We start from the raw sequence: 19,858 nt of genomic DNA, 5'->3' as shown, positions 1-19,858 counted from the left end.
TTCAGTCTAGACTTCCTCGGAAATATGACCGATTCTTATTAAAATGAACTAAATTCTCTAGAGCACTCAAGAAAACATAATAAAGCATATGACCAAACAGTATTAAGCCGTCACGGCTCACTTATATCAGAATTTATTACGTGTCTGATAAGCTAACTCAGTTTATAGCGTAAAGTTATCGGTTCAAGACTTATATTCACCAAGTACGTGATAAACTTGATATACCTACACTTAGAATAGGTTTACGTCCAAGACATGTATACTGATGCATAACTTATTCGGGTTTTCTCAATTTTCACGTCTTCGTATCATTTAAAATTCGTAGAGGATTGTTAATTTTTTTTCTTTCTACTTAAAAATGTTATATTATTATTCAAAATTATTAGTACATCATCTCTGACCAACGGAATCATTATTTTTTGGGTGTAAACGTGTAGCTCAATGGTCAAAGCTTTGTTCTTTGACCTACAGGTCGGTGGTTCAATCCCAGCATACCAACCAAAAAAACTATAAAATTAAAAAAATTGAGTCTTTCTGCCAAGTTATGTCTTTTGTGGGAGAAGTTTAGTCCCACATTGAAAAATAAGATAGTAAGACAGTTGATTTATTAAAGGAGGGTGGAATTCTAAGGATTAAAACAGTAACAAATAAGTAACATAGGCACAAATCATAAGTGATCTGTTTGATTATGGAGACTGACTCACCTTGGTCTTTTATTATTTATTTAGCTATCAAAACCTATTACAGCTGGTTAGAAAAGACAAGATGAGTTTGTCTAATATACAAACAAGAGAGAGAGAGAGATGATGATGTTTTCCTCTTATCACAAACCCAAGTGTGGAAAACAAAAACAAAAAAAAACACTATGAACATGGACGCAAAAGACCTTCTCAATTGGGCAAGAAAGAAAGAGAAGACCTTAACACCCTAAAAACTAGGTAAATGATGTGATGATCGGTAGAGCACCACATTTATGATGATCTTGCATAGATGGACGGTCAAGATACAATCATATCGGTGCCACCTTATATTTTTCCGATCATATTGTACCATTTTCCACGTCTAATACCTTGGACACGGGAGCTTCATCGGCATGGATAATGTCGTGTTGTTGAACAATGAGTACCGATGACACCACACCATGGCCGGAGGCGGCCAAGATGTCTCCGATGGGTCCGAGCTCGGCATGCTCGGCCGATCGGTCAGCTAACTCTGCCACCATGGTGGACGGAAACCGACTCCTTCCGACAATCACGAGCTCGTACTCCTTACTCCGACCGATCTCTAACACACCCTCCTCGATGTTGCTTGGTACCCTCTCTTCGTACCCCGCAGATCCCTTTTTTTTCCTCTGGAATTCAGTCACCGCCATTTCATCCAGTTCCTGGTGTAGAAGAAAATGCGCACCGAATGTTAGCTTACTCTACTAGGGACTTGTTAAAAACCACCAACAATAGTTACAAAATTTGGATGCGCAGTGATAAATCGACTCCCTAAATGGATAAATCGACCCCCTTTTGAGGAGAGAGATAGACACATAGGGAGTCGAAAGGAGAGAGATAGACACATAGGGAGTCGATTTATGACTGCCCAGTGAATAATTTTGGCGAAGCAAATGTACGAAAGAATTAAAAAACTCACCTTTTCTCTCTCCCGATTCACGGCAGCAGTAGAAAAGCTGTAGCTATTCTCCGTAGATTTTTCCGGTGACGGCCGCAATGTAACGCCGTTACCCACATTCTCTTTTCCGTTCACAAACCTAACGACGTTAACTTTAACGCCCGGGTGCTCCGTCATCCTCCCTGCTATCTCTAGAGCCTCCCTATCATCGGGCCCACCAAAGAACAACACGCAGGCGCGATTGGCCACGTCAGTTGGCTTCATCTGCTGGGCCCCACCGAGCCCACGGTCCACCAAAACCCCAACCGAACATGGTGCCTCTTTTAGCACCCTTTGGTTCACCGTTCTCCACACGTGTCCCAAATTCTCCATTGCCACATCACCCTCCCTCCCATGCTTGTGGAAAGGCAGGATTATCATGGCCACACGCTTCTCTTCGGCCACGTTGCACACGTCCTCGTGCATTGTAGCCATAGCTGACACGGCAGTCATGGGCCGGACTGTGACCCGGCCCAATTGCCCATAAGCCTCGAAGGCCACTGCAACTTGGTCATTTCTCTCGGGCCTTGACCGGTTCCAGAACGGAAGCCCGTTTTTGCGGACCCGGAGGGCCATGACTATGGAGGAGGACCGTTCGGTGAGCTCCACTAGGCGCATTATGTAGAGCTTGAGTGGGGACACTGAGGTCCCGCCTCGGATTGTCTCAATAAGGTTAATGATGGATGGGACGTTATCGGGCCCATGAAGGCAGGCTAGGATCCGAAGCTCCTTGCTCGCTTTGTCTGGAGACTCCGATTGTAGCTTGCGGTGTTTGTAATAAGAGGCCCGACGGGCCGGCTTGTAGATCGCCATCACCGTGGGAGTGGTTATGAATGTGGTTATTAGAGCCATCAAGACGAGGATGGCAAAGATCTCATCGTTCAATACCTGTGGGGCCACAAGAAGGATTAGCTAGAGGAGTGGAAGTATCAATTTAACTAATCTTCATTATATGCAAAGGGTTTTGCATTTAAATATGATTATTTACAGATAATGATAAATAATATGGTTGATGGAGAAATTATATGATGAATGGCCATATAAACACGTAAAGGTGGTACGACAAAAGTACCACCCTTGATATTTGATCCAACAGCAGCTCCTCATAAGGTGCTGTTGGATCAAATTTCAAGGATGGGATGATGGGTATGTGTTTTTAATAACTAGGATACCTTTGTTTTTACTGCCCTTCATCATATAATTTCTCTAGTTGACAATAGACCTGGCAAACGGGCGGGCCGGGCCGGGTTTCCAGCCTGTACGGGTCCGGGTCAAAATGACCCGGAAAATTTTACGGGTCATTGAGCTCGAACCTGCGGGTCACCCGGATTTTTGACATATTTTTTTTTTTGTATAGGGATTCACTAGCCACTTTCGCGAAGGCTACTTTTCGGCTTGTTGCCCATCCTTTGCTGCAAAGATCGGCATAAGTACGATTTGCGCAAAAGTGGCTAGCAATAAATAATATCAATTTATAATAATATGCAGTTTTAAATGATAAATAACGGAAAAATGGAAGCAAAGTAGAAAAATTACTAAAAAACATACTAAAAGAATGTATTTAAATATGACAATTACGAAAAAACCTACAAAAAAAATTAAAAAATTATAACAATTACGGAAAAAAAGGCCAAAATTAAACTTTTGTACTTCTCTAGGGCACCTGAGGACACCCACGGGTCCACCCGGCCCGGCCCAGTTTTGACGGGCCGGGTGGACCGGCAGGTCAATTTCAAACGGGTCACAGATTGGTGATCCGGACCCGGAAATTACGAGCAGGCCGGGTAGACCCGCAAATCTAGGTCACTTTTTGTTAGGTCTAGTTGCCGACCTCTGAAAGGGCCTCAATGTCCCATTAGCAAATAAGATTAAATTTAAAATAATATTATTTCAATTTGAGAGCTCAAACAAAGAAGTCCTTGGAAAACTCGGGGGGACCCATTTCTTATCACTGCCAGATTGTAATCTAAAGGCAATGAGACAGTCGTATACGAAAAAAAAAACTGCACACGGGACCAAAGTATGGACGCCAATCTGAACTGGTGACTTTGGTGACTTTTCAACAGTAGGCCATTTTGGAATTTTGGGCCGCCATGGTCGACTCTCAAAAGAATAATGAGATTTGGATTTGGATCTTCTATCTTCAAGAGAGCTTAGAAGACTTGAGAAAAATTGGAAAAAAGGGTGCACTCTTATTATAGGAAATTAAGAAGAGAGTCGTCTTTAATCTCATGAAATTTGGATTCAGATCATTTGTCTTTGTCTTCTAGATCATTGAAAACTTGACAAAGACAGTCATTTTTAATACTATGAGATTCAACAAACACGTTTCCGTTGCTTTCAATATTACAGGCGGTGGAAATCAAATTCTCTTTTTTCATAACGAATTGGTTTACGTAAGTTTATTCACATTTTGTTATAATATCTAACTAGTTGCAGTCTCGTGCGATGCACGGGGCGAAGAAAAAATTATGATCATACGGATATGTACAAATCAGTTTAGAAACATTCCTATTTTTATGGGATTTTTTATTGGGAAATTTTATTGCGTTAAATGCATATTTTGCAATTTAGATGAAATCAATTCAGAAAAGTTCCTATTTTTTTTGGACTTTTTATTAAAAAACTTTATTGCGTTAAATGTTTATTGGAAAAAGATACTGTATTAAGGTTTTGTGTGACAGAGGAATACGTATAGATATATATAAGTCTCTATATATATATATATATATATATATATATATATATATATATATATATGGCTGCAGTAGAAAAAAAGTGATATTATGAAGAGAAAAGTGTTCCTCAGATAAGCTTATCTGAGCTAGAGTTCAAAAACACATGTGGCCTCACATTTTTTGGGTGATCCAAATCATTCATTTGGAAGACTCTTCTATGGATAGGGTGTGTACAAAAAATCAGCCTTATAGGATCATCCTAACCCTGCCATTTGTGGAGGGAAAAAATGGGCTAAAACATGGACACAGAGTGTCTGTCCATTTTCCGCTCCACCTTTGATTGGGTTCGGATGATCCTATCGATCTGATTTTTGGTACACACCCTATCTTTGGAAAGGCCTTCCAAATGACTGCTTTATAGATGCTCCAAAAAAATGTGGGGCCATATGTATTTTTGAGCTAGAGCTAAGAAAAGCTCCGGAGCACTTTCCTCTGTTGTAAAAAGCGTTAATACAAAAAAGCATCACGTTAGAGTGATACAGACCGTCCATTTGTTAGGCACGTAGCAGCTGTTACAAGACTAGAAGTTCATACTCGTTTCACAAAACCAACTGCTTGTTAATGACCCACATTCAAATTCAACAATCTAATCGGTGGAAATATTCAAAGGGAGGAATCGTCCAGTTATGTCATCTACAATTCGAGTGGGATCCACCGTTGACGATTCAGTTATGATGAGATCATTCGGGTGGTCCCATGTCAAGCTTATTATAATTCCACATAAACTTGGCGCACCTTAGTGAGACTCAATAACAGCATGCTACCGTGCTGAGAGTTACTCCAAATCTAATGATTTTTACTGAGACTACCAAAGTGAAGATGGTGTTTTAATATTTGAACGGCTGGATCATTGATCTGCACCAGCCATTCAGTGGGCCCCACCATGACGGCCCATTGCGGCAATAAAATGATCCTGACCACACGATTGGTAATCGAATGGTCAGCACCTAGGACCAATGATCTGAACCGTCAGATCAATCATATATAAAACCAACAAATGATCCTAACCATTAGATGATCAGCTCCATCCTCACCATACACATGCTGACATGCCAGGTGTAGTGTTGGGACTAAGCGACAGACTACATGAATTGGTAACCACATTTTAATACTTACATGCGTATGTTAGTCAGATCATGAAAGAAATGTTAAAATGCGCCATAGGTGCAGTCCACTCATACCTTCTTCTCCTTGCCGATATTCAAAACGATAAGCTCCACCAACCCCTTGGTATTCATAAGCACACCCAACGCAAGCGCTTCCCTCACCGGTATCTTGTTCAAAACCGCTACAAAAAACGTACCCGATATTTTCCCGAAACAAGCCGTCCCCACCACAAGCGCCAGTAGGCCCCACGCCTCCGCCCCATGAATTTTCGTCACGTCAGTCTTCAACCCACTGGAAGCAAAATAAAGCGGCAACAATAAACCCGATACGAAATCCTCAATCCTCTCTATCAATCTCCCAGAAAACTCCCCCTCTTTTGGTACCGCCAGCCCAAAAACAAACGCCCCGAAAATCGAATGTATCCCGATAAGATCCGTTACGAAACCCGATACGAGAACCCCCGCAAGTGTAAGACATATATACCCCTCGTTCTCCGGCGACATTCTCCGGCCGATCCACGCCATTGCCGGACGTACAGCCATCAGCATGAAAACGACAAAAACGACGCCGGAGAGTAAAACCCACACTGAAATTATAGGGCTTTTGTGGGCCCCACCGGCAACATTGCCTGAAAGTGCCACGGCGAGGGCAAGCAAAACCCAGGCCGCCAAGTCGTTGAATGCTGCGGCGGCCATTGCTGTCTCACCGAGGGGTGTCGTTAACAATTTGAGCTCGGCTAAAATACGAGCTAAGACTGGGAAAGCAGTTATAGAGAGAGCCACCCCCATGAAAACTAGAAACTGTCCGTAACCGACTTGGTCGGCGCCGGAGACGGTTTTTCGTAAAACGAAGGCGACTCCGATGCCGGAGATGAACGGGAGGGAAATTCCGGCAGCGGCGATGCTGAAGGCTTTGCGTCCGCTGCGTCGGATGGAGTTTAAGTCCAGTTCTAGTCCTACCAGGAAGAGGAAAAATAAAAGGCCAATGTTTGCAACTGTGTCTAAAATGGGGAGACTCCATGAAGGGAAGATTCTGTGTAAATATTGTTTGTTATGTCCGAGTGCTGAAGGGCCTAGTAAAATCCCACCCTGTAAAATAAATAAGAAGAGAAATCTATTAGAACTCAATTTTATTTTATTTTAGTAAACAGTGCCTGCGCTCGATTTGTAGGTGAGAAAAATGGACAGGTAGTCCTTGTCCACAGATCTGTCCATTTTTTCACCCCTGAAGGATTAGGTTGATAGAATGGAGCTGATTTGTGGTACACAACCCATACATGATAATACATGGCAGGACCTTTCGAATGAATGCTTAGAATCATCCAAAAAATGTAGGCCCACCATGTTTTCTGTTACCTGCACTCGAGCGCAAATAGCGCAGGAACTGTTTCCTCTTTTCTTTTTTTTTTGGAATGTCTCCGGTGTGTTGGATGGAAAAATCTACTTACGATGATTTCGGCAATGACTTTGGGTTGGCGAAGGGGTTTGAGGAGGAAGGCGAGAGAGCGACTAATGAGAAGGATTAAGGTGGTTTGGATAATGAGAAGAGGGAAGGCGTAATTTAGTGGATTGTCTCCTTGCCATACTCCGTTTGATGAGGTTTTGATTGAGGTTATGTTCACCGCCATGAAGAGTCTTTGTTTTTGGGTTGTTTGGTTTTGGTTTGAAAGAAAGGGCGAGGGTTGGGGGTTTTATAAGAGTAGGGAGTAATCAGGGTGTTGCGTTTATAAGAATAGAAAGTAGTGGTTGTAGTTTTTCTCTGGTATTGCTTTTTCTGCTATGGTACTTGAAAGAAAATGACGACCGCGTGATGGTGTTTTCGTCATTTCAAAGGAAAAGACTTTGCAATCATACATTTTCGAGTCCTACATTTAGGGCCGGCAATTTCACCCTGAAAAAGCGGGGATCCGCCCCGCCCCGCTTGGGGAGGGGATTTCTCGATTTGAGTGGGGATGGGGAAAGGGAAGGGGAAGGGGATGGAGTTGGCCCCGCCCCGCCCCGTATTAATGCCATTTTTTTCTTGTATTTTTTGAAGTGTTTTTTTTTTTTGGGAAAATTACTAGAAACCCCTTGGATCAAAACATATCTACAAGATTCTCCCAAAATTTTCATAATTTCCATTAGTACAGTTTTGTCCCTGACATAGCTTTTTATGCTTTCTTTTACCCATAATCCATTGGGCATTGTCCCTCATTATATTAGTATATTACCCTTAGAAATCCCTAAAATCTCTCCCTCAAACTATCACCGTAAGGCAACATTAAGTTCTTTGAAAATCTCCCTCCCCCAAATAAATGCAACATCTCTCTGATGAGTGATGAGATTTTATATAGTGTGCGCTCGTATAGTCTATTATTTTTCAAAAAGTAATGTATGGGCTACACCATAGGATGGTCCAAACCGTCCATTTGATAGGCTACAATTTAAAAGTACTTTACAGGCCACACCATAGATCATCCAAACCGTCCATTTGATGGGCCACAACATAAATAGATTGCGGCCCAAAAATCATTTCCATAGGATGATTGCAACCCTCCGATCTATAGAAGGTACCATAATATGCAATTCCTCTATAGATCAGAGGGTTGGGATTATCCAATGGAAATGATTTTTGGGCCACAACCTATTTACGTTGTGGCCCATCAAATGAACAGTTTGGATCATCCTACAATGTGCCCATCAAGTGGAAGGTTTGGATCATCCTATGCCTATGGTAGTATGGTGTGCCCATCAAATGAACGGTTTGGATCTTCCTATGGTGTGGCACGTACAGTACTTTTTGGCAAGTGGGATTGGGAATTAGGGATCTGCTAGGGACTAGTGATCAATTAAATGAATCTGAGAGCAACCACCTTTGTCCCCAGGTTAATAAAATGAATAAGACAAAATCTTAGCCTATGTGGGTTGTGTGGCTACTCTCACATGCAACAACCAAGCCGCAACATGCCTGAAGTGATTGTCCCTAGCAAATCTTTAGTTTTAAACCTAACATTTAACAAAGTAAAATGAGGAAGTAAAGTGATTGTCCCCAAAGGATGCGGGGTGAGGAAGGGGAGGGGATGGGGATTAGATATTCCCCGTGGGGAGGGGAGGGGGATTCCCCACCATCCCCGCAGTGGGGAGGGGAAGGGGAGGGGGAAAATTCCCCGCAGAGGGGAAGGAGTAGGGGACCCCAACATCCAGCCCCGACCTGCCCCGTTGCCAGCCCTACTTACGTTCTAAATTTTCGACATGTTATAGGGAGAAAACCATCTCTCCCTTGATTTTTAATCCAAGAGAAAGCCCCAGGCAGCAGGGTTTGTCTTTATCCGACCTTTACATCCACACGGTCAGTCACCATATAATTTCTCCTAAATTTTCTGCGGCTGGTCTTTTACGCTGAAGCGCCTATTAGGCCACTAATAATAATCACTTTTCAGGAACAATTCCCTTAATTTTTTGTATTTCTTTATCTTTGTGTTAGGATGAAAACCATGTGGGTCCTGACGATTTTATACAAGATCAACCATCTAGATTTTATAGAAAAATTATATGGTGTAAGGGCTTACAACAATAAGGCCTTTGTACGGTGGAAGTACCACCCTTGACATTTGATCCAACAGCAGCTCATCAAAAAGCTCAAAAAGTGAGCTGCTGTTGGACCAAATATCAAGGGCGGTACCCTTACCGTATTGTTGTAACGATTTTATATATCATAAATGGGAAGGGCTTTTAGGGAAGAACTGACACCTGTGTACTTCCACCGTACAAAGGCCTTATTGTTGTAAGCCCTTCCACCATACAAAGGGTGGAAGTACCACCCTTCTGACATATATCATTTGATCCACCGTACAACACATGTCAACGGATCCACCTATGTCTTAGCCACGATCCATTCAAATCCCTTATCAGTCAGATCGGATTCAGAGTGTTCTTCGGATCCTACTTCTTGTGTCCCGGTCATGATCCATTTCAAATCAGACCATCCATCGGAGTGTCCTAGTAGGTCCTACTTACAAAAGAACAAAAAATCTCAGCCTTCTTCATTTGAAATGACCTCCAAAACTTCCTCAATTCAAAAAAGAATTAATCACTATATCTAGGGAAATGATATATCTGCCCCTTTTGATCACCAGGAACATCCCCTGTCAGTGTATCAATGACTAAAGAGGGGCTGTTGTACTTATATTAGAAGAATTATATGCCCATGATTGCCACAAGCACTGACAGGGGGTGTTCCTGGTGATCAAAAGGGGCGGATATATCACTTCCCTATATCTAATAATAACCCATGATTTTGATGAAGAATAGGATTTATTGTTGAAAAGAACTCCGGGTGTGCGGCGATAAAAAATTTGAGTAACTAAGCCTTGTTGAAGATGAGTGGCAAGTTTATTGGAAGAGACACCGATTGAGGATAGGAATAGAAAAAGCCTGGAAAAGGGGGAAGTAGAAAGTTGTAAGCTAAGTAATATTTAGTTCATTTTTATGAAAATACCCCTTCTTTAAGTATTTATATAAGAAATATTTTGAGGGTATTTTAGTAAAAGGATTTCGGATCGTGACTATCCATTGGATTTTTCAGCCATGTCTTGATCACGATCCGAAATTTTTCGGATCTTACGAAGAGGATCCATAATATGTCTATGGATCCTTCTCATGTGCCTAGATCCCGTTTATTAAGGTTCGGATTCGGACTGTCCATCAGACCGTTTGGGTCCATTGACTCCCCTAAACGTTATTGTGCTTAAAAAAACTTTTAATCTTTTATTTTACCCATTTTACCCTTGTTTATATTACCTTTACTTGTAGACTTGTAGGTAATGTAGAAATCCTCAAATCCCTAAATTCTCTCCTACATTAAATTGTTTAAATCTCTCTCTCTCTCTCTCTCTCAATTATAGTTCATTTTTTTTTTCAAATAGTACTGTCTATGCCACACTGTATGATGATCCTAACAGTCCACTTGATGGGACACAACTTAAATAGGTTATGGCCTCTAAATCATTTCCACAGGATAATCCTACCCAAAAAGTACCATCCAGGCCACACCATAGAATGATCCAAACCATCCATTTGGTAGGCCACAAGGTAAATAGGTTGTGGGCTCAAAATCCTTTTCCATAGAATAATCCTACCCCTCTTATCTATAGAAGCACGGCATATTATGGAAACCTCTATTGATCGACTATCGGAGGGTAGGGATCCATCCTATGCAAATGATTTTGGGGCCACACCCTATTTATATTGTGGCCCATCAAATGGATGGTTTTGGACCATCCTAGGGTGAGACCTAGACCGTACTTTTTGAAAAATAAATTAATTAATGGACGAAATGGGATTGCAACATATAAAATCTCATTTAAGAGAGAGAAATCTTGCCTTTAATTATTTAATTAAGGGAGAGAGAGAGAGAATTTCAAACGATTTAATCTTGCCTTTATCGTTGAATGGAGAGATATTAGAGATTTCTACATTGTCTATAGCTAAAGTTACTGTAGCCAAGGGTAAAATGAGGAAAATAAAAGATTAAAAGCTATTTAAGGCACAAGAACGTAGTATTGGTAATTAAGAAAATTTTGGGAGGAATCTTGTAAATACATTTTGATCCATTGGGTACAAATGGTTGGTTGAGATTGAAAGATGGATATAAGCCTCCTCATTTGAATCAAGCAAACCTTATTTTAATAGCTGTGATTCAAATATTTAGTGGAAGGTGACTGTGAGACCGCACCATTTGCTGGATTGGCCCTTTCTAATTTACAAATCAGGAGTCAACTATTTGGATTAAGTAAAAAAACTTGAAAACATTAATGGAGTTATGAGCAGACCCTAATGATGATAACAGCATGTTCCTGATCGTTTAAAAGAACCATTTTTTGAAATGACCAAACTACCCCTTACTACGAAGACGTGGCGTGTTAAATGATTTTCATTTATCGGCCGACTGAAGACGTGTCCAAGACGCGTTAAAGTTGACGAGGGTGCAGAAAGGCAGAAATCCCAACAGTGAAAATACCGAGGCGTATTTTGGTCATTTTAGCTACTAAATAACTTTAGAGCGGCCAATCAAAAAAGAAAAAGAAAAAGAAAGAGATGGCTCTGCTCTTCTCTGCCCCGCCCCTTAATCTTCATCTATAAAATTACATAAACATTCCTAGTCAATTTGAGCCGAGTAGATCCTTTCTCATTCTTTATGAAAATTTTCTAAAGGATTTATTAGCCGACCCCAACTAGTTTGAGACAAAGGCTTAGTTGAGTTGAGGTGAGTATCCCCTATAAGTGATTGTCTTTACATAAATTGTTATATTTGTGTTTATAAAGTTAGATTCTTATTTAATAAGTGGTTTAATTAGATTAAAAAAGCATAAAATTTTAAAGGCGTAGATGGGGATTAGATTTTCCCCGCGGGGCGGGGCTGGGGATTCCGAAGCGGAAAGGGACGGGGACGAGAAAAAATAATTTTTTCGGGGACGGAGGGGGAATGCAACATCCCGCCCCGCCCTGCCCCCGGTTGCCACCCCTAATTTTACGTCTATTAAAGGGGATTTGCTAGCGTCCATCTTAGATGGTCCAATTCAGACCAGCCACAGAGGCTCACTTTACAGCAGCTTTTGTCTTCATTCGTGAGGTGGCTCATCCGACATACAACAGACCATCTGCGATGGACGCTATGTAAAAATGGTCAAACAACACGTTTGACAATTATTGGAAAAAGAAAAAACAAGCCAACCAATAACAGTAGTGCAAATTTCTACAGTAGGCGGCTCTCATTTGAAATTTCCAACAACCGCATATCATAATCGCGGTCCCGTATGTTTTGTCTTTCCGCATCTTTTGTGAGATACATCTTTCAAGAGTGCCAATTTTATTCCATAGGATTATAGGAATTGGACTCGATTGGGCCAAAATCTCACAAAGGCCACCGATGGACAATGATTGATGGTCGATTTAGTGGGCCCTTCCATAGTTTTAAAATAAAAGTATGTTGAGAGTGATACTGACTCTCTACTGTGCCGGAGGGGACGGGTCGGCGCGGGCGCGGGCGCACATGGGTGATACATATCCTATTTAAACTAGGTAGCTGGAGGAGTTGTTGTTGTTTTAGGATTTGTCTCTGGAAGCTTGGTTAGGAGGTATTTGAGTCATTATTATAGGAGTCTTATTCGAATTTGTAGGTTAGGAGTTAATTTTAGTTTGTTTATAAGTTGAAGGAGAAGTGGCAAACGTCTGTGCATATAGAAAAGAGAACCCCGAGACGTAGAGAGGGTAGAAAAAACGTGAGAACAATAACAGAGAGAGAGAGAGTCACCTGAGTTGAGAAATCAGAGAGTGGTGTATGGTTGTTTTTATTTATTGAAAAATATTCAATAGGAAGTCTCCTTCTCTCTCACTCTCTCTTTTTGTGTTTATGTTGGCATTGCTTCTTGCTGTGATTTTGATTTAACAATGGTATCAAAGTCTTTGGTGCTTTGAGCCTTGTTTTCTACAAGTGGTATCAGAGCTACCGGTCTGGGATCAGTGTACGGACGTCAAATTCATTCGTCAGGGACAATGACCGGTCGTCGGAGAAGCCACTAGTCTGGGACTAGTGAAAAAAAGCCAAAGGAAGAAGATCAAACCTCGAGGGACAAGATCCGACACGTCCGCGCTCAAGGATCAAACGTAGAAGTTGTAGATCCGGGATCCAACTTCAAGTTTGTCACTCGTCAAAAGCTTTGATCAAAGAGATGGATTTCGCTAATTCTGTCAACGGAATTGAGAAGCTGCATATGACGAATTATTCATATTGAAAATCTTGCATAGAGTCGTATCTCCAAGGGCAAGATTTATGGGAGATAGTGAACGGTGCAGAAACCACTTCTCCCAGTGGAGGTGTAGAAACATCAGAGGTTTCGAGGAAGTGGAAGATCAAAGGCGGTAGAGCTATGTTTGTGTTAAAGGCAACCATCCAAAGGGATTTTCTCGATTATATTCGAGATGCCAAGATGCCGAAGGAAGCGTGGGATGTCTTTGCCACTTTATTTTGAAAGACAAACGACGCTAGACTCTAGATGCTTGAGAATGAGATAGGCTCCGTATCTCAAGGGAATATGACGATTCCCAAGTATTTCATGAAGGTGAAAAAGATTTGTCATGAAATATCGCAACTCGACGAAGAGTTCAGAATTTCAGAGACACGGATGCGGATGATTATTATTCGGGGATTGACATCCGAGTATATTGGTTTATCACAGCAATCCAAGGATGGCCAAATCAACCAACGCTAGTGGAATTGGAGAGTCTCTTGGTGAATCAAGAGAGTCTTGCTAAGCAGATGGCTAGAGCTGCGGTAAAGGAGAACGAGGAGGTTCTCTTCGCTGGGTGAGGAAGAAAGTTTCAAAATTTCAAGAATGAAAAAGGTAAACCAATGGCCAGATCATATCAAAGGGAAGAAAGTTCTGATCAATAGGGAGCCTCAAGCGGTTGCAACATGAGAAGATCTCCAAAAGGTTAATAGCGACGAGGAGTGGTGTTCTCTTCTCTCCATTGCAGAAGAGCAAACTAAAGTGTGTGAAGTTGCTCTTACAACTACAGAGGTCGTGGATGTCGTTAGTTCGGCGGATACAAACAAAGGTGACCTAATAGACTATTCTAGAGATTGGATAGTTGATTCAGGTTGTTCGGATCACATGACCTGTGAAGAGCAGAAGTTTGTGACAAAGACAGAATACAAGGGCAGTCGGAAGGTGATAACAACGAATGATGTGAAATTGCCTATTACTCACATAGGTAATCTTTTCCAATCTAGTGGAGAGCATGATTTGTTGAAGGATGTCTAACATGTTCCAGACATGAAGAGGAACTTAATTTCTGTATCTCAGTTTACAAGAGCAGAAAACTATTTTCTTTTTGGTCCAGACAATGTGAAGATCTTCACGGAATTACGTGTTTCGGGTACTCCTCTTATGGACGGAAAAAGAGTAGACTCTTTATGTGATATCGGCCGAGGAAGTGTATGTTCAGAAAATCCAAACGAACGAGACTGCAGATTTATGGCATGAAAGATTGGCGCATGTTGGGTACTCAAAGCTGAAGGTGGTGATGAAAAAGCAATTGGTGAAGAAACTTCCTGATCTAGAGGCTCGTCATGACACAGTGTGTGTCGGGTGTCAATATGGAAAGGCGCATCAACTTCCATACGCCGATTCAACGTTTCAAGTAAAGAAGCCGCTAGAGCTAGTTCACTCATACGTTTTTGGGAAAGTGAGAATACCATCCATTGGAGGTATGAATTATTTGCTTACGTTCATTAATGATTTCTCATGTTTTCTGTGGGTATATTTTCTCAAAGAAAATCAGAAGTTTTTGAAAAGTTCAAAGAGTTTCAAGAACAGGTACAGAGTGGTCTTGGTTGTAAGATCAAGTGTCTAAGAACCGATAACGGTGGCGAGTACACATCGAACGAATTCTCAACTTACTTATGTAAGCACGTGATTCGTAGGCAGCTCACGTGTCCTAATACACCTCAGCAGAATGGGGGTGGCAGAGAGAAAGAATCGGCACTTGGCAGAGGCTTCGTGGAGTATGTTGCATGTGAAGAATGTACTGTCTCGGTTTTGGGCCAAGTGTATGAGAACCGCCGCTTATGTGACGAATCGTCTTCCACTACCGAAGCTTGGGTTTATCTCATCATATGAGAAGTTGTATGGTACCAAACCCCTGTAAATCATTTCAGAGTTTTTGGTTTAGTTTGTTATGTGTTTGTACCTGACCATCTGCGGAGCAAGTTTGATAAAAAAAAAGCACTTCGGTATGTCTTTATCGGGTACGATTTTGAAAGACAAGGCTGGAGATGTGTGAATCCAGAAACTGGACACGTGTACGTTTCAAGAAATGTAGTGTTTGACGAAGCTTCGTCATGGTGGTCGTCTGATCGAGTTATTCTTCAAGATAATCCAAAGCTAGAGACTAATGTGCAAGAGAAGTTAAAAGCGGATGTTCCAAGTGGAGATGGTGTCGAATCAACAAAACCTCAAGTGGAGATGGTGCCTAGACAAAAGAGTCCTAAAAGTCTAAAGCAACGAAGTCGGTGGAAAACTGGTGTTCATGAGACAAAAACAGCTGATCGAAAGTTTGCAGATGCGGCATATGCAGAAATATTCTGTGGTGAGGTAAGTATTACGGAATCGATAACTTTGAAGAAGTTTGCAAAGGAGCTTGGTGTGACCAGTAGAGAGTCAGTGCTGAGGGGGAGTGTTAAGAGTCATCACCGACTCTCTACTGTGCCATAGGGGACGAGCCGGAGCGGCGCGGTGCGGACCCACATGGGTGATACATATCCTATTTAAACTAGGAATCCAAGTAGCTGGAGGAGTTATTGTAGTTTTAGGATTTGTCTCTGGAAGCTTAGTTAGGAGGTATTTGAGTCATTATAGAAGTCTTATTAGAATTTGAGTCCTTGTTGGTTAGGGGTTAATTTTAGTTTGTTTATAAATTAAAGGAGAAGTAGCAAACGTCTGTGCATGCAGAAAAGAGAATGCCGAAGCAGAGAGGGTAGAAAAAACGTGAGAACAATAGCACAAAAGAGGGTAGAAAAATACCATTCAAAAAAAAAAAAAAAAGAGGGTAGAAAAAAAATGAGAACAATAGCACAGAGACAGTCATCTGAGTTGAGAAATCAGAGAGTGGTGTATGGTTGAAAAATATTCAATAGGAAGTCTCATTCATCTCTCTCTCTCTCTCTCCTTATCTCTTAATCCATCTCTTTTGTTCTTTTGTGTTCTATGGGCATTGCTTCTTGATGTGATTTTGATTTAACAAGGGTATCAAAGACATTGGTGCTTTGAGCCTTGTTTTCTACAAAGTCTTTTAAAAATAGTCCAATATCTCAGGCCTTTAATATCAGACCTTTAAATATCGCTATATACTATAACCTGATTTATTGAAATATCTGCTGAAGAGTGAGCCCATGTTTCTGCTCTCTCATGCAACGGCCAGCCGGAAAATGCCTTCACGCGAAAGTCCCTAGCATATGCCTTTTATTGAACTTATTAAACTTGATTCTTCCAGTCTTCCCTGAGGGAGAAATTACAGGATTAGTGGGCGTACGTACAAACACGTAAAGGTGGTACGATGGAAGACAACGTGAAAGCTAATTAAAAAAAGAAAAGACAAGGTGAAATCTCCCCATCATCAAAACATGGTAGTGCCAATATCGGCAACTTAAGTTTATGTAAATCGTTTTAAGTCCAATATAAAAAACTATAAAAGCCCTCGATTTGTGTAAAAACGTGAATCCCCGTAAAAAAGTAAAAGTTAAAAGAGTCACGGTTTTCTCTTTGTTCTTAGACGAGATCATGAAAAGAGGTTGCATTGAAATATGTCCAAATCAGAGGAGAAAAAAGAGTGGATGGAATTGGCTAATAATATATAGCCAAGTCTATTAATTGCATGAGCGAGAAACCTATTGCCCTTGGCCCCATCCTCATTGGGTAGATAGTTCTAGACCCTTTGATCAAGTAGGATGAAAATGACTGACATTGAATATAAGCCTCCAATTAGGAAGAAAATGTTTTCATGGGAAAAAATGGTTTACCCAGTTAATTTTCGATGTTCCAATATGCAGGCTAAACTAAGGCTATTATTGGACTTCCAATGTTCCAATGACTAAGAAGGTTTTTGGGCCACGGTCTATCTACAACAAGGAACACAAAATGATCATCAAAATAAGCAATTCCTGTTGTATGACCCATTCCTAAGCACAAGATTGGCTATAGACTTATAGAGAGAGGATGTGTGTAGAGAGAGAGAGAGAGTCAGAATTCGCGATTTACCCCACTTCTAATTACTATATCTAAGGGGGTATGCAGCTTTCTTTTTTTAAATGTTGGTGGTATGCGCTTATCCCACCAACTTTGCTTCTAATTACTGTAGGCCCTGTCCGGTTGAGATTGTGACAACCGATTGTGAGCCCCAAACCGATTAATGGGCTCAAAATTAAGCTCAATTTTGACTCTCTTAATTGGTTTGGGGCTCACAATCAGTTGTCACAATCTCAAACGAACAGGACCCTAAGGGTGTATGCAGCTTATCCCACTTTGCGGTAACTGATTGAAGAGGTAGTAAGTCGTAGTAAGTCGTGTACTCCCTTGCAAGGGGTAAGTCTGTGTAACTTAGGGCCACTGGAACAACACCCACTTTTTCATATAGATAAATGACTGGTTTACGTCCGTTTTACTCCATTGAAACTCATTTTCCCTAAAAATAAAGACTAATGATATTTGCACTGCCATGTTTTGATAATGACACAAAGTCACCTTGTATTTTCCTTTTTAATTGTGTGCTAAGAGCTTTTTGGGGCTAAATAGTTCTCCTTTCCCATCTTATGGAAAACTCTTTTCACTCGCTTCGTCCTATGCCCATATAAATAATTTACGTATCCACTGCATCGCCTTAAAGTACTATTTCTACATCTTCCTGACCAAATCATAAGAAGTGCGACTAATAGATGTTCTATTTTTCCATAGAAATGTGTTTGCTCAAGGAAGGTTCCCGAAGATATTGATCGCAAATGAGAGGATTGTTTACGGAGAAAAACTAGGGCAATGATAATTTCACCCCCTGCCCTCGACGCATGCGGACCCCCCCCCCCCCCCCCCCAAAAAAAAAAAAAAGCTCCCAAAAAACTAATATTGATTCGTATTCATATACAATTCCCAAAAAACTCTTAGCGCTCAATTAAAAAGGAAAAGACAAGGTGAGTTTGTGACATTATCAAAACATGGTAGTGCAAATATCAATAGCCAAAATAAATCCAAGGTTTCAATTGCAGTATCATCAAGACTAGTTGCAGACCCGTGCGATGCAACTACTTGAAAAAATATGTTTTAAATTGCACGGGCGAGGAAAAAATATGTTTTAAAACTATTTGAAAATTAAAGAATGGAGCCACCATTACACATTTTTTATGGGTGGGGCCTGCCATTTAAAACCTAGTGATTGAGGTCCAAACTAAGGCACAGGATGGGCCCACCATTTCATGGTTATGTTTTGATAGAGTGGGGCCCACCATTTCATACTTATGTTGTGATAGAGTGGGGCCCACCATTTTACACCCATGCTATGTTTTGATAGAGCAGCAGGAAGAGGATAAGTCATCAAAAAATCTTTTGAATTCGATTGGCCTTGGGCTTAAAGCATGAAAAGTGGAAATAAAGATAGTTATCTGAAGAGAAATTTCAGGAATCTACCTTTGGTTGTACGTTTAAAAGTTGGTGGATTTATGGGATTATAGAGAGAATTAAGGGATTCCTTCTTAATTAATGAAAGGAGAATATTTAGGAAATTGGATAATTTTTACTGATTTATATTGTTTCCATATTCATTTGAGTTGGGTGTGGAATTGAAGTTTTAAAAAGAAGTTTAATAGTTTATTATGGAAAGAGGATATTTCTTCCTTATTTCTAGGATCAAATCTCAATGCCTTTTGACCGGGCTTATGGCTGTTAGCAAAAAAAAAAAATCTCAATCCGATAGGAAGGAGGTTTGTTAGAAAAAAAAAATGTGGGCCCATACCCGAATCCAAACACTACCAAAAAATCATCCAAATAATGTGGGCCCATATTGTTTGGATGATCCAAAGCGTTCATTTGATGGGTCCTGACATAGATAGGGTGTGTCCAAAAAATCAGCTCCATCAGATCATCCTAACCCTTCAATCTATGGACGAACCTTCAGCTGAGGGGGCCTACCTTAAACAAATTGAAACTACAGGGGTGTATTTGTCACGTTTTAAACTATAGGGGTGGAAGTTGATGTGTCAGAAACTAGAGGGGGTGTAAATGTAATTTTCCCAAAAAATAAATAAGGAAGTTGCGGAATTCCTTTTCTATACACTGAAGTGGAGTGTACATTACCCTTTCTCTTAAAAGGATCTATACACAGAAGTTGCGTGTATAGAGGGTGCCATGTGGCAGCACCACATTGGGCGATACTTATATATAATATAATTAGATTAGAAGGTTAAACCAAGTTAATCCGTTCACTCCCATGCTACAGTGGAGTTTGGCCTTTGGGTAATTTCTTGGAAAATGTAAGTTGGCTTTTATAATGTCCACTTCTGCTCAAGTGAACCATGTGATACCCGTGGGGGGCTTCTAGTCAAAAACAGTGACTAGCACATGGTAGTCTCGTGCAACTTTTTCCACGACTGGGACGACCCGCACTTTCCCGTGCCAAAAACAGAAATAAAAAAGGAATTTGCCATCCCCTGTGTGGCTGCTGTCAATGCAACAGGCCATCCCCAAAATGCCTTCTGCGCTAGCAAATCCTAATCTAATATAACGATGGAGGGGTGTTTGCGCTAGCAAATCCTAATCTAATATAACGAGGGAG

The 19,858-nt window shown here is 41.0% G+C and overlaps 1 protein-coding gene across 1 annotated transcript; it reads right to left on the bottom strand.

Annotated features, from left to right (window-relative positions):
• Positions 1 to 659: 659 nt before the first annotated feature.
• Positions 660 to 7,208, bottom strand: CHX20 (cation/H+ exchanger 20). The gene is made up of 4 exons (XM_077357113.1): positions 6,952 to 7,208; positions 5,579 to 6,592; positions 1,642 to 2,547; positions 660 to 1,384 (listed from the first exon to the last, which is right to left on the bottom strand). The coding sequence occupies exons 1-4, from the start codon at positions 7,129 to 7,131 to the stop codon at positions 1,040 to 1,042; spliced, it is 2,445 nt and encodes an 814-aa protein (XP_077213228.1). The 5' UTR covers positions 7,132 to 7,208; the 3' UTR covers positions 660 to 1,039.
• Positions 7,209 to 19,858: the final 12,650 nt, after the last annotated feature.

The sequence above is a fragment of the Tasmannia lanceolata genome, unplaced genomic scaffold, assembly GCF_043159265.1.
Source record: "Tasmannia lanceolata isolate RefF3 unplaced genomic scaffold, GAP_Taslan_0.1 ptg000016l, whole genome shotgun sequence".
Classification (NCBI taxonomy): domain Eukaryota; kingdom Viridiplantae; phylum Streptophyta; class Magnoliopsida; order Canellales; family Winteraceae; genus Tasmannia; species Tasmannia lanceolata.
This window is presented reverse-complemented; position numbering and strand designations above follow the sequence as displayed.

Excerpts from the sequence above, each read along its gene's own strand:
- CHX20 (XM_077357113.1), bottom strand. The coding sequence starts at position 7,131 with ATGGCGGTGAACATAACCTCAATCAAAACCTCATCAAACGGAGTATGG. Across the intron at positions 2,548-5,578 it reads ATATCGGCAAGGAGAAGAAG|GTATTGAACGATGAGATCTT; the intron begins GTATGAGTGGAC and ends GTGGCCCCACAG. Across the intron at positions 1,385-1,641 it reads TGAATCGGGAGAGAGAAAAG|GAACTGGATGAAATGGCGGT; the intron begins GTGAGTTTTTTA and ends CTTCTACACCAG.